Raw genomic sequence first — 17,413 nt, 5'->3', positions numbered from 1 at the left:
TCTATTGTTCATTACTGGTAAATTTGTTCGATTGGGACTTTCAAAATAGCTTCAATAAAGATCCATTAGTTTTATTGGCTAAATCCTAATGAGGTTTTTTACTCAATTTTTACAAAACCATCGAAAAAGGTTCATTTAAGAAAAAGTTTTCCGAGGACACTCGGGACCTTGAAAATAAAGATAAATATAAAACCATCCGGGTGTAATGGTGCGTACATTTTTTCGGCCTGAGAGAGCTAACTTTCAACTAATTCTTACAGAAAGGAATTGCGGATACACTTGCAAAGTCTCCTCAAGTATACAGATCGTCGAACTGGATCAAATTCTTAGGATACGTTACCTCGGATGTATAGTGCTCCGTTTTCGCTATTTAAAAGTTCAAAAATGGATAAAAATTGAAACAGCTATCGTCCATCGCTAAGTCTATTATCAGTGTCCATGATGATATTGCCACACTATGAAATTGCTCTAACTCTAACTCTAACTAACCGTTAGTTAGAATTTAATGAAAATTTGGGTGGATTTAGTTCGGAGTGCATTGTTTACGTCCTGCAAGTTTTAAAGTCATGTGATCAAAACTCTTAAAACGCTAAAACGTTGGGAATCGCGAATTACGCGGTATCGCGAGTGATTAAGCGGTTCGAGGAACGATTGACCACCGATCGGAAGCCTTGAAGTGACGGAAAAAGTATTTCGTACAACACCAAAAATCACAACCGCGTAGTTGGGGCCTTCAACCAAAACTCGAACGCCTCCGTTCGGCAGAGATGCCATTCTCTACCGAGAAAGATGGAGAACGGAGAATAAAACACCCCCGTGCGATAGCTGCAAATCTCCCGGGTGAGATTTTTTGTTTCTCTCCACACATTATTCGCACCCCGGTTTCGAAAGCCACACACACCTAATTTCAATAGCTCCAGCGTGCGACAATTTGTCACCGTAGAGCACCCCGGTGAAAACACAGAACCGACTGGTTCAAGCCACAAAAAAGCAAAGACAAAAACAAACACGATGGTGTGCAATAATAGCATCAACAAACGATGAATGTTTCGGGCCAGTGGTTCAGCTTCGTATGTATTGGTAAACGCAACAAGCCAAGCCAGCTGCCGTCGCTGTCATTCTCCGTGGTGAAAACATTTTTTCACTGTAGTGTGTGTTCGCTCTGTCGTGTTGTTTTTTAGATTCTCTACAGAGGTTCGGTTAAAAATCTCTGCGGTGCGTTTCAGAGAATCTCTACCGAGAATCGAAAACCGAGCACTTCGGTGATTCTCTGTAGAGAAATTGCAACCTGGATCGCAACAATGGGTGCGAAAATAAGTAAATAGATAAAAACGCAACCAATCAAAACATCTAAAATACCGACCAAAATAGCAACTTGCGGTGGGCTTGGTCTAAGCCGAAGTTTTTTCCAGAAGGTCAAAACTAAAGCTAGGCTCCGAACATACAAGGTTTAAAAGACCCCTAATCGCGACGAGAAGCAGAACAAGTCCGCCAAAACCCGTGCCAGGAAGTTGTACCACTGATGAACTGATGTACAAGCTAAGCCTTGAAAAGCGTGTGAAGTCCTGATGACCGTTTTGAATCAATTTTATGTTTTTTGGTTGAGCCACCAGATGTCTCCAAGGAAACCAAAGAGAACTGTCAAAAAAAAATGCAATGTAAACAAAACTAAAACAAACCTTTAGCACTGATGAACTGATGTACAAGCTCGAACAAAAAATCTTCAGAAACTTGTGTAAAATTTCCAGTGCTCTCTTTTAAAGAAGCCGTTAAAAAGTGACGAAAAACAGTGCCATCTATTGCTAGATTTGTAACTTTTGAACGGCGCAATAGATGGCACTGTTTCTAGATAGCTCTTTTAAAAGTAAGAATTTTTCGAGAGGGCGCAATTGTGTTTGAACTTATTAATAAATAAATTTAAATACAATTAGATGAATTGCTCTATATTTAGATGAACTACGAATAAATTTCAGCTGAGAAAAATAGTGTGTTATAATGTTGTCACTAGAGAGACTGACAGAGAAATCACAGGTATACAAACTTGAATTATAAAATTCCAGAAACGTCAGAAACGGCTTTAATATATTCACAACAAGATAAATGAACTAGATCATTTTACCTTGATTCTTTTTACTGAAGAGGCGAAATAACAACTTTGAACAAGCCAGACGAGTCAGTTATTTTATCCAGTTGAGCTTAAAATTAACAGTCCAACTAAGAAATACAGATTCTAGGCTGCTCTGAGCGAGCCTTTTCACGCATCATATCTGTTTATATTAAGTGCTTCATGCTAGTTTGAAGCAATTCGAAAAACAGCTTTAAGCGTCAAATTTTGATAACGCAAATCAGAAATGTGTAACGAACCTTCAACATCAATTTGCTCGAAACTCGTAAAATAGATACGACCTTTTCATAATTCTTACTTTTAAAAGAGCTATCTAGAAACAGTGCCATCTATTGCGCCGTTCAAAAGTTACAAATCTAGCAATAAATGGCACTGGTTTTGCGTCACTTTTTAACGGCTTCTTTAAAAGAGAACACTGGAAATTTTACACAAGTTTCTAAAGATTTTTTGTTCGAGCTTGTACATCAGTTCATCAGTGGTTGTACCTCAACATGCTGACGAAAGTTGAATGCTGCATAATGGACGACGAAACATATGTGAAGGCCGACTTCAAACAGTTCCACAATTTTCCCGTTTGTTTGGATAACGTGCCACTGTTGAGCCTACCCTTTTTTCTGAAACATGAAAGAGTGCCTCCAGAAGCGGCTGCTCCTGAAGGCCACAACGTCCCAACAATCTTCTGGCCGGATTTGGCCTCATGCCACTACTCCAAGGTCGTGCTGAAGTGGAATGCAGACAATAAGTTCAATTTCATGTTCAACCCTCCCAACACTCCGGAACTCCACCCCATCGAGAAGTACTGGGCGATTATGAAGCAGCCCCTTCTTAAACGACCTAAGGTAGTGAAGACAGTCGAGGAACTGAAGAAAGTATGGGTTTACAGGCAAAAAACGGTTAATTCACAAGTTGTGCAGAATCCTATGACCGGGGTTAAGGCCAAGGTGCGGCCATTTACGTATAGACTGTAAATAAAATACGAGTAAAATGGTTAAATGAAGTTTAGTTTAAGTTTAAGTTTATTATTCGAAATTACGGTAGCCTCAAAGTTACATATAACTGTTGTACAAGGTCAAGGATAGAAGTTTAGTTAATAGTTATTTTTCAATCCCTGAAAATTTGATGGCAATCAGATGAAAACTCGAATGTTGCGAATCGATTTTGTGTGTGGCAATATCATCGTTTACAGTTATGGATTTTATCGGAGTTTCTCAAAAAATATGTTTATAGCGGCTCTAGCTTTTTCGCAGATTAATTGGATACTTATATTCTTGAATGACGCATCACGGTTATGAGCCCAAATAATGCCTGGATCTTTTACCTTAACTTTATGTTTATTTTACTCTCAGACAAGCCATTAAATTTTTAGTATAGCTATAATTTTCAAGAGAAACACAAGTAATAGACGTGGTGATATCCCACATTAATAAGGAATCAAAAATATTATCTATCAAAACTAACAACATAAAAAAATCGCTTGAAATGGGCGTTCTTATAAACTTTCTTCATCAAAATAACATCTTTCTTAAGTTCTGCACAAACTAAGACCGTGTAGAACAGTACTACTTAAACATTTCTTGTTCATACAAGAAACTAAGCATTGCCGAGTATCAACAACAACTCCAATACCATAGAGCTCGTTAAAATAAGATTTACCTCATCTTGCCAACCTAAACTTGAAACAAACCCATAAATTAACATACACCGTTTGTCTGTTTCTTTTTTCGTTTTTATCTATTTCTAGCTTCCAAATCCGCCGAACGAGCGCCGCCGTTGACGACAACCACGTGTGAACTTGACCAGCGTTGAAGTCTCTCGGTTGATCCACCTAGCAATTCCATAACAACGACGATAGGCGGTTGTGATCTTCAAGTTTCGTCATCATTGGCTTCTCTTGTTTTTCACGTGTTTCGTTGTCTGTGGCCCAAAGTTGTCCGAAAAAGCAATTCAATGATCTAATAGCCAGCGGCCGCTGGTGGTTTCCAAAAATCTATACAGCGCTGAGTAATTTCGGGGGGACTTGCTTTTGCGCGAGTATCTTGGCGGTGGTTAATTTATATGAGCCCCTAAGACATCCGGCATTCGTCGTAAGACCGATTTGTGGGCCTTGGCAAGAGAGACACAGAGAGAAGTCGGCCTAGCTCTCTGGGTCGCCACGATTAGGCGGGACAAAATTGCCGCGAGTCAGAGTGTTCCAAGATTTGGCCGGAGACGGACCTGCGTTTGGGGATCAGCTCAGTTTTTGGGGGTTTCAGACTGAACCTGAAGAAGTGTGTCTTCGATCAGCTGTTTTGGAACAGCTAGTTTGTGCAATAACCCCCGTAGTTTGTGTTTTAGATTTATTTAGAGGGGGTTACCAAACCGTTACCAAACAAGTTGTAAATCGGCTTCAAGTATCAGTGACTTTGGGTCATTTCGGGGCTAACGGTTAAGTGCGGTAGTGTTGCAATTTGAAGTAAGAAACGTGTCGTTAATTAGTGGAAAGTAACCTGTGTGTGAATCCGGAACAATGGCGCTGTTACTGTTGGCGGGATTTGGAGCCATTTTTGGGGTTCTGATCTTTTTCTTTATGAAATCGTCCAAAGAAATGCCGAAAAACTGGTCCCAGTTTGTTTCCGAGCTTCGAGTACAACAATGTGGATTCGTTGGCATTTCGGAAGATATCTTACTGAGGAGATCCAACAAAGTCGGTAAGTTAAAAAAAGTTTAAAGTATAAGTTGGTTAAGGAAATCAAAACTTGCCCTGGTAGAATACATTCAGGCTCAAAATTCGGAATTAACTTCAATCAACCTTTTTCGTGACACTATATATGTACTTACGAAGAAGCATCTGGAAAACTTCTTATGCAACTGTACTTGTTTTCCTAAGCTCAAGCAATAAATCAGCACTGGTTCATTGATAGTTTATTTACTGCTAGCTAGAAACTTTGGGTTATGAATTTCGGCCGCCATCGAATTGGAATTCGATACTGGTAGAACCGGTCCGTTTTTCTGGCTGTGCCGGATCGGGACTGTTGGGTTCCAATCTTGCTGCAACTTTGTATGTTTGCTTGAATGTTTCCACGATTCTCCACTTTCCCGCCTCCACCTTCAAATGTACCGTTGGGTTTTGTGGTGTCTTTGCTTAAATTTCAAGTCGCTGCGATTTATTCAGGTATGCAGCAGCGACTATGGAGAAGCGAGAAAAAAAACGAAACTCCTACCAGATTTAGTAGATGCATAAATTAGATTCATGGAAACAGGCTCAAGATTTTGCTTCGTACGCAATAATGTAGCAAAAAAAAATATTTATAAATGTATGCAATCAATTAAGTGCTGTGCTTAGATCGCAATTATATTTTAAATTTTCCATTTTTGATTTCCTAAAATTTTCGGAAGTTACATAAAAATCTAAAATTTAATAAAATTTTAAGCAAAATTTCGTCACAGATTACAGAATAATGAATAGAACAAACTTTAACATTAAACAATTGGAAAACAACAATTTTGACAATTTGACAATTTTTACATTATTGACAATTTTGACAATTTTGACAATTTTGACAGTTTTGAAAATTTTTACAATTTTGACAATTTTGACAATTTTGACAATTTTGACAACCTTGACAATTTTAACAATCTTGACAATTTTAACAATTTTGACAATTTTGACAATTTTGACAATTTTGACAATTTTGACAATTTTGACAATTTTGACAATTTTGACAATTTTGACAATTTTGACAATTTTGAAAATTTTGACAATTTTGACAATTTTGACAATTATGACAATATTGACAATTTTGACAATTTTGAAAATTTTGAAAATTTTGACAATTTTGACAATTTTGTCAATTTTGACAATACAATTTTGACAATTTTGACAATTTTGACCATTTTGACAATTCTGACAATTTTGACAATTTTGACAATTTTGACAATTTTGACAATTTTGACAATTTTGACAATTTTGAAAATTTTGAAAATTTTGACAATTATGACAATTTTGACAATCTTGACAATTTTGACAATCTTGACAATTTTGACAATTTTGATTATTTTGACAATTTTTAAAATTTTGATAATTTTGACTATTTTGACAGTTTTGACAATTTTGACAATTTTGACAATTTTGACAATTTTGACAATTTTGACAATTTTGACAATTTTGACAATTTTGACAATTTTGACAATTTTGACAATTTTGACAATTTTGACAATTTTGACAATTTTGACAATTTTGACAATTTTGACAATTTTGACAATTTTGACAATTTTGACAATTTTGACAATTTTGACAATTTTGACAATTTTGACAATTTTGACAATTTTGACAATTTTGACAATTTTGACAATTTTGACAATTTTGACAATTTTGACAATTTTGACAATTTTGACAATTTTGACAATTTTGACAATTTTGACAATTTTGACAATTTTGACAATTTTGACAATTTTGACAATTTTGACAATTTTGACAATTTTGACAATTTTGACAATTTTGACAATTTTGACAATTTTGACAATTTTGACAATTTTGACAATTTTGACAATTTTGACAATTTTGACAATTTTGACAATTTTGACAATTTTGACAATTTTGACAATTTTGACAATTTTGACAATTTTGACAATTTTGACAATTTCGACAATTTGGACAATTTGGACAATTTGGACAATTTTGACAATTTTGACAATTTTGACAATTTTGACAATTTTGACAATTTTGACAATTTTGACAATTTTGACAATTTTGACAATTTTGACAATTTTGACAATTTTGACAATTTTGACAATTTTGACAATTTTGACATTTTTGACAATTTTGTCAATTTTGACAATCTTTCAAATTTTGTCAATTTTGTCAATTTTGTCAATTTTGTCAATTTTGTCAATTTTGTCAATTTTGTCAATTTTGTCATTTTTGTCATTTTTGTCATTTTTGTCAATTTTGTCAATTTTGTCAATTTTGTCAATTTTGTCAATTTTGTCAATTTTGTCAATTTTGTCAATTTTGTCAATTTTGTCAATTTTGTCAATTTTGTCAATTTTGTCAATTTTGTCAGTTTTGTCAATTTTGTCAATTTTGTCAATTTTGTCAATTTTGTCAATTTTGTCAATTTTGTTAATTTTGTCAATTTTGTCAATTTTGTCAATTTTGTCAATTTTGGTCAATTTTGGACAATTTTGTCAATTTTGTCAATTTTGTCAATTTTGTCAATTTTGGTCAATTTTGTCAATTTTGTCAATTTTGTCAATTTTGTCAATTTTGTCAATTTTGTCAATTTTGTCAATTTTGTCAATTTTGTCAATTTTGTCAATTTTGTCAATTTTGTCAATTTTGTCAATTTTGTCAATTTTGTCAATTTTGTCAATTTTGTCAATTTTGTCAATTTTGTCAATTTTGTCAATTTTGTCAATTTTGTCAATTTTGTCAATTTTGTCAATTTTGTCAATTTTGTCAATTTTGTCAATTTGTCAATTTTGTCAATTTTGTCAATTTTGTCAATTTTGTCAATTTTGTCAATTTTGTCAATTTTGTCAATTTTGTCAATTTTGTCAATTTTGTCAATTTTGTCAATTTTGTCAATTTTGTCAATTTTGTCAATTTTGTCAATTTTGTCAATTTTGTCAATTTTGTCAATTTTGTCAATTTTGTCAATTTTGTCAATTTTGTCAATTTTGTCAATTTTGTCAATTTTGTCAATTTTGTCAATTTTGTCAATTTTGTCAATTTTGTCAATTTTGTCAATTTTGTCAATTTTGTCAATTTTGTCAATTTTGTCAATTTTGTCAATTTTGTTAATTTTGTCAATTTTGTCAATTTGTCAATTTTGTCAATTTTGTCAATTTAACAATTTGGCTATTTTGACAGTTTGACAATTTCTTCAATTTTGAGAATTTTGATAATTTTAACAATTTTGACAATTTTGACAATTTTGACGATTGTTACAATTTTGACAATTTTTACAATTTGGAAAATTTTGACAATTTTGACAATTTTGACAATTTTGACAATGTTGACAATTTTGACAATTTTGACAATTTTGACAATTTTGACAATTTTGTCAATTTTGACAATTTTGACAATTTTGACAATTTTGACAATTTTGACAATTTTGACAATTTTGACAATTTTGACAATTTTGACAATTTTGACAATTTTGACAATTTTGACAATTTTGACAATTTTGACAATTTTGACAATTTTGACAATTTTGACAATTTTGACAATTTGGACAATTTGGACAATTTTGACAATTTTGACAATTTTGTCAATTTTGACAATTTTGACAATTTTGACAATTTTGACAATTATGACAATTTTGACAATTTTGACAATTTTGGCAATTTTGACAATTATGACAATTTTGACAATTATGACAATTTTGACAATTATGACAATTTTGACAATTTTGACAATTTTGACAATTTTGACAATTTTGACAATTTTGACAATTTTGACAATTTTGACAATTTTGACAATTTTGACAATTTTGACAATTTTGACAATTTTGACAATTTTGACAATTTTGACAATTTTGACAATTTTGACAATTTTGACAATTTTGACAATTTTGACAATTTTGACAATTTTGACAATTTTGACAATTTTGACAATTTTGACAATTTTGACAATTTTGACAATTTTGACAATTTTGACAATTTTGACAATTTTGACAATTTTGCCAATTTTGACAACTTTGACAATTTTGACAATTTTGACAATTTTGACAATTTTGACAATTTTGACAATTTTGACAATTTTGACAATTTTGACAATTTTGACAATTTTGACAATTTCTAAAATTTTGAAAATTTTGACAATTTTGACAATTTTGACAATTTTGACAATTTTTACAATTTTGACATTTTTGACATTTTTGACAATTTTCACAATTTTGACAATTTCGACAATTTTGACAAATTTGACAATTTTGACAATTTTGACAATTTTGACAATTTTGACAATTTTGACAATTTTGACAATGTTGACAATTTTGACAATTTTGACAATTTTGACAATTTTGACAATTTTGACAATTTTGACAATTTTGACAATTTTGACAATTTTGACAATTTTGACAATTTTGGCAATTTTGACAATTTTTACAATTTTGACAATTTTGACAATTTTGACAGTTTTGACAATCTCGGCAATTTTGACAATTTTGACTTTTTGACAATTTTGACATTTTTGACAATTTTGGCAATTTTGGCAATTTTGATAATTTTGACAATTTTGACAATTTGAAAATTTTGACAATTTCGACAATTTCGACAATTTTGACAATTTTGACAATTTTGACAATTTTGACAATTTTGACAATTTTGACAATTTTGACAATTTTGACAATTTTGACAATTTTGACAATTTTTACAATTTTTACAATTTTGACAATTTTGACAATTTTGACAATTTTGACAATTTTGACAATTTTGACAATTTTGACAATTTTGACAATTTTTACAATTTTGACAATTTTGACAATTTTGACAATTTTGACAATTTTGACAATTTTGACAATTTTGACAATTTTGACAATTTTGACAATTTTGACAATTTTGACAATTTTGACAATTTTGACAATTTTGACAATTTTGACATTTTTGACAATTTTGTCAATTTTGACAATCTTTCAAATTTTGTCAATTTTGTCAATTTTGTCAATTTTGTCAATTTTGTCAATTTTGTCAATTTTGTCAATTTTGTCAATTTTGTCATTTTTGTCATTTTTGTCATTTTTGTCAATTTTGTCAATTTTGTCAATTTTGTCAATTTTGTCAATTTTGTCAATTTTGTCAATTTTGTCAATTTTGTCAATTTTGTCAATTTTGTCAATTTTGTCAATTTTGTCAATTTTGTCAATTTTGTCAATTTTGTCAATTTTGTCAATTTTGTTAATTTTGTCAATTTTGTCAATTTTGTCAATTTTGTCAATTTTGTCAATTTTGTCAATTTTGTCAATTTTGTCAATTTTGGTCAATTTTGGTCAATTTTGTCAATTTTGTCAATTTTGGTCAATTTTGGTCAATTTTGTCAATTTTGTCAATTTTGTCAATTTTGTCAATTTTGTCAATTTTGTCAATTTTGTCAATTTTGTCAATTTTGTCAATTTTGTCAATTTTGTCAATTTTGTCAATTTTGTCAATTTTGTCAATTTTGTCAATTTTGTCAATTTTGTCAATTTTGTCAATTTTGTCAATTTTGTCAATTTTGTCAATTTTGTCAATTTTGTCAATTTTGTCAATTTGTCAATTTTGTCAATTTTGTCAATTTTGTCAATTTTGTCAATTTTGTCAATTTTGTCAATTTTGTCAATTTTGTCAATTTTGTCAATTTTGTCAATTTTGTCAATTTTGTCAATTTTGTCAATTTTGTCAATTTTGTCAATTTTGTCAATTTTGTCAATTTTGTCAATTTTATCAATTTTGTCAATTTTGTCAATTTTGTCAATTTTGTCAATTTTGTCAATTTTGTCAATTTTGTCAATTTTGTCAATTTTGTCAATTTTGTCAATATTGTCAATTTTGTCAATTTTTTCAATTTTGTCAATTTTGTCAATTTGTCAATTTTGTCAATTTTGTCAATTTTGTCAATTTTGTCAATTTTGTCAATTTTGTCAATTTTGTCAATTTTGTCAATTTTGTCAATTTTGTCAATTTTGTCAATTTTGTCAATTTTGTCAATTTTGTCAATATTGTCAATTTTGTCAATTTTTTCAATTTTGTCAATTTTGTCAATTTGTCAATTTTGTCAATTTTGTCAATTTTGTCAATTTTGTCAATTTTGTCAATTTTGTCAATTTTGTCAATTTTGTCAATTTTGTCAATTTTGTTAATTTTGTCAATTTTGTCAATTTGTCAATTTTGTCAATTTTGTCAATTTAACAATTTGGCTTTTTTGACAGTTTGACAATTTCTTCAATTTTGAGAATTTTGATAATTTTGACAATTTTGACAATTTTGACAATTTTGACGATTGTTACAATTTTGACAATTTTTACAATTTGGAAAATTTTGACAATTTTGACAATTTTGACAATGTTGACAATTTTGACAATTTTGACAATTTTGACAATTTTGACAATTTTGTCAATTTTGTCAATTTTGTCAATTTTGTCAATTTTGACAATTTTGACAATTTTGACAATTTTGACAATTTTGACAATTTTGACAATTTTGACAATTTTGACAATTTTGACAATTTTGACAATTTTGACAATTTTGACAATTTTGACAATTTTGACAATTTTGACAATTTTGACAATTTTGACAATTTGGACAATTTGGACAATTTTGACAATTTTGACAATTTTGTCAATTTTGACAATTTTGACAATTTTGACAATTATGACAATTTTGACAATTTTGACAATTTTGACAATTGTGGCAATTTTGACAATTATGACAATTTTGACAATTATGACAATTTTGACAATTTTGACAATTTTGACAATTTTGACAATTTTGACAATTTTGACAATTTTGACAATTTTGACAATTTTGACAATTTTGACAATTTTGACAATTTTGACAATTTTGACAATGTTGACAATTTTGACAATTTTGACAATTTTGACAATTTTGACAATTTTGACAATTTTGACAATTTTGACAATTTTGACAATTTTGACAACTTTGACAATTTTGACAATTTTGACAATTTTGACAATTTTGACAATTTTGACAATTTTGACAATTTTGACAATTTTGACAATTTTGACAATTTTGACAATTTTGACAATTTTGACAATTTTGACAATTTTGACAATTTTGACAATTTTGACAATTTTGACAATTTCTAAAATTTTGAAAATTTTGACAATTTTGTCAATTTTGTCAATTTTGTCAATTTTGTCAATTTTGTCAATTTTGTCAATTTTGTCAATTTTGTCAATTTTGTCAATTTTGTCAATTTTGTCAATTTTGTCAATTTTGTCAATTTTGTCAATTTTGTCAATTTTGTCAATTTTGTCAATTTTGTCAATTTTGTCAATTTTGTCAATTTTGTCAATTTTGTCAATTTTGTCAATTTTGTCAATTTTGTCAATTTTGTCAATTTTGTCAATTTTGTCAATTTTGTCAATTTTGTCAATTTTGTCAATTTTGTCAATTTTGTCAATTTTGTCAATTTTGTCAATTTTGTCAATTTTGTCAATTTTGTCAATTTTGTTAATTTTGTCAATTTTGTCAATTTTGTCAATTTTGTCAATTTTGTCAATTTTGTCAGTTTTGTCAATTTGTCAATTTTGTCAATTTTGTCAATTTTATCAATTTTGTCAATTTTGTCAATTTTGTCAATTTTGTCAATTTTGTCAATTTTGTCAATTTTGTCAATTTTGTCAATCTTGTCAATTTTGTCAATTTTGTCAATTTTGTCAATTTTGTCAATTTTGTCAATTTTGTCAATTTTGTCAATTTTGTCAATTTTGTCAATTTTGTCAATTTTGTCAATTTTGTGAATTTTGTCAATTTTGTCGATTTTGTCAATTTTGTCAATTTTGTCAATTTTGTCAATTTTGTCAATTTTGTCAATTTTGTCAATTTTGTCAATTTTGTCAATTTTGTCAATTTTGTCAATTTTGTCAATTTTGTCAATTTTGTCAATTTTGTCAATTTTGTCAATTTTGTCAATTTTGTCAATTTTGTCAATTTTGTCAATTTTGTCAATTTTGTCAATTTTGTCAATTTTGTCAATTTTGTCAATTTTGTCAATTTTGTCAATTTTGTCAATTTTGTCAATTTTGTCAATTTTGTCAATTTTGTCAATTTTGTCAATTTTGTCAATTTTGTCAATTTTGTCAATTTTGTCAATTTTGTCAATTTTGTCAATTTTGTCAATTTTGTCAATTTTGTCAATTTTGTCAATTTTGTCAATTTTGTCAATTTTGTCAATTTTGTCAATTTTGTCAATTTTATCAATTTTGTCAATTTTGTCAATTTTGTCAATTTTGTCAATTTTGTCAATTTTGTCAATTTTGTCAATTTTGTCAATTTTGTCAATTTTGTCAATTTTGTGAATTTTGTCAATTTTGTCAATTTTGTCAATTTTGTCAATTTTGTCAATTTTGTCAATTTTGTCAATTTTGTCAATTTTGTCAATTTTGTCAATTTTGTCAATTTTGTCAATTTTGTCAATTTTGTCAATTTTGTCAATTTTGTCAATTTTGTCAATTTTGTCAATTTTGTCAATTTTGTCAATTTTGTCAATTTTGTCAATTTTGTCAATTTTGTCAATTTTGTCAATTTTGTCAATTTTGTCAATTTTGTCAATTTTGTCAATTTTGTCAATTTTGTCAATTTTGTCAATTTTGTCAATTTTGTCAATTTTGTCAATTTTGTCAATTTTGTCAATTTTGTCAATTTTGTCAATTTTGTGAATTTTGTCAATTTTGTCAATTTTGTCAATCTTGTCAATTTTGTCAATTTTGTCAATTTTGTCAATTTTGTGAATTTGGTCAATTTTGTCAGTTTTGTCAATTTTGTCAATTTTGTCAATTTTGTCAATTTTGTCAATTTTGTCAATTTTGTCAATTTTGTCAATTTTGTCAATTTTGTCAATTTTGTCAATTTTGTCAATTTTGTCAATTTTGTCAATTTTGTCAATTTTGTTAATTTTGTAAATTTTGTCAATTTTGTCAATTTTGTCAATTTTGTCAATCTTGTCAATCTTGTCAATTTTGTCAATTTTGTCAATTTTGTCAACTTTGTCAATTTTGTCAATTTTGTCAATTTTGTCAATTTTGTCAATTTTGTCAATTTTGTCAATTTTGTCAATTTTGTCAATTTTGTCAATTTTGTCAATTTTGTGAATTTTGTCAATTTTGTCAATTTTGTCAATTTTGTTAATTTTGTCAATTTTGTCAATTTTGTCAATTTTGTCAATTTTGTGAATTTTGTCAATTTTGTTAATTTTGTCAATTTTGTCAATTTTGTCAATTTTGTCAATTCTGTCAATTTTGTCAATTTTGTCAATTTTGTCAATTTTGTCAATTTTGTCAATTTTGTCAATTTTGTCAATTTTGTCAATTTTGTCAATTTTGTCAATTTTGTCAATCTTGTCAATTTTGTCAATTTTGTCAGTTTTGTCAATTTTGTCAATTTTGTCAATTTTGTCAATTTTGTCAATTTTGTCAATTTTGTCAATTTTGTCAATTTTGTGAATTTTGTCAATTTTGTCAATTTTGTCAATTTTGTTAATTTTGTCAATTTTGTCAATTTTGTCAATTTTGTCAATTTTGTGAATTTTGTCAATTTTGTTAATTTTGTCAATTTTGTCAATTTTGTCAATTCTGTCAATTTTGTCAATTTTGTCAATTTTGTCAATTTTGTCAATTTTGTCAATTTTGTCAATTTTGTCAATTTTGTCAATCTTGTCAATTTTGTCAATTTTGTCAGTTTTGTCAATTTTGTTAATTTTGTCAATTTTGTCAATTTTGTCAATTTTGTCAATTTTGTCAATTTTGTCAATTTTGTCAATTTTGTCAATTTTGTCAATTTTGTCAATTTTGTCAATTTTGTCAATTTTGTCAATTTTGTCAATTTTGTCAATTTTGTCAATTTTGTCAATTTTGTCAATTTTGTCAATTTTGTAAATTTTGTCAATTTTGTCAATTTTGTCAATTTTGTCAATTTTGTCAATTTTGTCAATTTTGTCAATTTTGTCAATTTTGTCAATCTTGTCAATTTTGTCAATTTTGTCAATTTTGTCAATTTTGTCAATTTTGTCAATTTTGTCAATTTTGTCAATTTTGTCAATTTTGTCAATTTTGTCAATTTTGTCAATTTTGTTAATTTTGTTAATTTTGTCAATTTTGTCAATTTTGTCAATTTTGTCAATTTTGTCAATTTTGTGAATTTTGTCAATTTTGTCAATTCTGTCAATTTTGTCAATTTTGTCAATTTTGTAAATTTTGTCAATTTTGTCAATTTTGTCAATTTTGTCAATTTTGTCAATTTTGTCAATCTTGTCAATTTTGTCAATTTTGTCAATTTTGTCAATTTTGTCAATTTTGTCAATTTTGTCAATTTTGTCAATTTTGTCAATTTTGTCAATTTTGTCAATTTTGTCAATTTTGTCAATTTTGTCAATTTTGTCAATTTTGTCAATTTTGTCAATTTTGTCAATTTTGTCAATTTTGTCAATTTTGTCAATTTTGTCAATTTTGACAATTTCTAGGTTGTCAAAATCTGATCTAGAGTGATTACCTTATGCGTCCAAATTTTATTCCTTAACTGCCAGGTGTAAAAGAATTAGCCACAGTTTTCCTTTTCTAGTCTTTCAAAGGATGTACTCCATCCTTAAAAACATATAAATATCTGTGCTCTGTTTAGGATGGTTCAAATTTAACTTGCCATCCTTACTCGTTCAATTAGTTCTAATGTTTATATACTTTGTCGAATGTTGTACAACATTAAACAAGAAGTAGGTACTCATCTCATAAACTTTTAATCACGTAAAAAAATTTCTACTTATGTCGCAGCCAACGAATATTCCATTTTCATCATTTTTGAACAAGATTTTATACAATTATCACAATTTCAACCAACCTTTTTATTTCAATCTCGTGTAATTTCATCCTTCTTCATGCTTTACCTGAAACCGGCAAAGTTTGATGTTGATAATTAAGAACCCAGAGTTCTCCCCCACATTCGTCAATAGGCCATCACCAATTCGTTAGTGACGGATGGAAGAGATTGACGTAATTATTCACGATTGGTATTTCGATATGGAAAAAAATCGGTCTACATCTGAAGCTTTTCAACCCGTTTGAAATCATGCCAATTCATGGCTCCGGGGACTGTACTTGTTTGGTAAACGTTGGCATTTTTTTCGGCCTGTTATTATTATTTAACCCCTCTAGATATTTTGTAAATTTTTTACATCGCTTCGCAAAAGCAAATTGTTTACATTTTTTTCAAAAAACGTTCAATGGAATTCGGAAAAATGACATAAAATGGTGCCGCCAAACGATCTTTAATTTCTCATTTGGCCGGAACATAAAACCAAAAATTGGTCAACGATGGCAGTTCAATGGACTGAGGATGATCCAGTTCTTGTTTATGTACATTTCGTTTTTTGTTTTTGTTTTTTTTTTTCGGCAAGCCGGTTGACTGGAATCGATACATTAATTTAAATAAAAAAGAAACTGCACCGGCCGGCAGAATGTGTAAGTGACTTTGCGTGTCATTCGCGAGAATTAAGTTTTAATGAGTTTCCAAGCCGTAGCGATTGGTGAATTGGGTTGCGGTTCGGGACAAATTATTTCGGGACGGAATTGATGGAATTGATGGCAACGATGGAATGGCATGAAATATTCACAATTTTTTTCAGCCATAACACATTGTATTGCTCAGTTGAGTCATATTTTAAATTGTGAAGAAAAACATTTTTAGGCACACCATTATTTTGATTTAAAGTTCATTAAGTAAATTGGATTAAATTTCATGAAAAAGGTTAAATAATTCAACGGCAATTTTATCTTGAAATATCAAATCTAGAGCTTTATCTGTGTTTTATTGATGATGAAATTGGTAAAACTATATCTTACTGTATGTACTATATTGTAATACACGAAAAAAAATAGTATTTTCAAAAATTATCCATTTTTATCCATTCATATTACTGAACAATTCTAGACCAACTATAAAGAAAAATCAACTTTCAACAATATTTTTATCTAATAGATTATCTGATTGCTTTGGTGCATTCCACAATACAAATAATAGATCCAACTATGAATGTATGATTGATTCTTGCAAACAACAGTAAATAAAATAAATTCAACTATGGCCAGCAGATCATGGCCTAGAGGATAGCATCCTTGTCTTCTAAGCCAACGGTCATGAGATTGAATCCCGATCGTGAAATAACCTGGCACACATAGTAAGCTGAAGGTTGGCGGTTTTAGTATTAGTGAAATGACGTCCGGGTGTACCTTGGAATTGTATGCCTCAATGAGGCAGCACAATGCATTAGACTGGGTCGATTTGGGGTCATTTTTGAATTTCTCAAACCCTGGGTTTTAAAAAGCTTCGTCTTGGTCCAAAACTCATCCATGATTTTTTGAAGAATTTTTAAGTAACGTTTACATGAGTGAATTTGAACATTTAGGTTTGTATGGGAAAATTGAATATTATGTACTGAAAAATCAACATCGTTTTTGTTTCTCATGTGGAACCGAGCCAGCTGACAGTTTTTGTGCCAATGCCAAAAATTCTTAAAGGAAATTTTCCGCTATACAGCTTTGTCGAAGACTTTAACTTCGTATATTATTTGGCAAAAAAGTTGTTAGCTGTTTAACAGAG

General features: G+C 29.2%; 1 protein-coding gene across 1 annotated transcript in view; it reads left to right on the top strand.

Annotated features, from left to right (window-relative positions):
* Positions 1-17,413, top strand: part of LOC129745197 (dehydrogenase/reductase SDR family member on chromosome X) — a 46,763-nt gene that overhangs the window by 15,259 nt on the left and 14,091 nt on the right. The window contains exon 2 of the mRNA XM_055738123.1: positions 3,867-4,812. Within this exon, the coding sequence (XP_055594098.1) occupies positions 4,632-4,812 (181 nt within the window). The 5' untranslated portion in view covers positions 3,867-4,631. The remainder of the gene's footprint in view (positions 1-3,866; positions 4,813-17,413) is intronic.

The sequence above is a fragment of the Uranotaenia lowii genome, chromosome 2 (genome assembly GCF_029784155.1).
Source record: "Uranotaenia lowii strain MFRU-FL chromosome 2, ASM2978415v1, whole genome shotgun sequence".
NCBI lineage: Eukaryota > Metazoa > Arthropoda > Insecta > Diptera > Culicidae > Uranotaenia > Uranotaenia lowii.
Note: the sequence above shows the minus strand (reverse complement) of the source record. Positions and strands in the feature narration are given on the sequence as shown.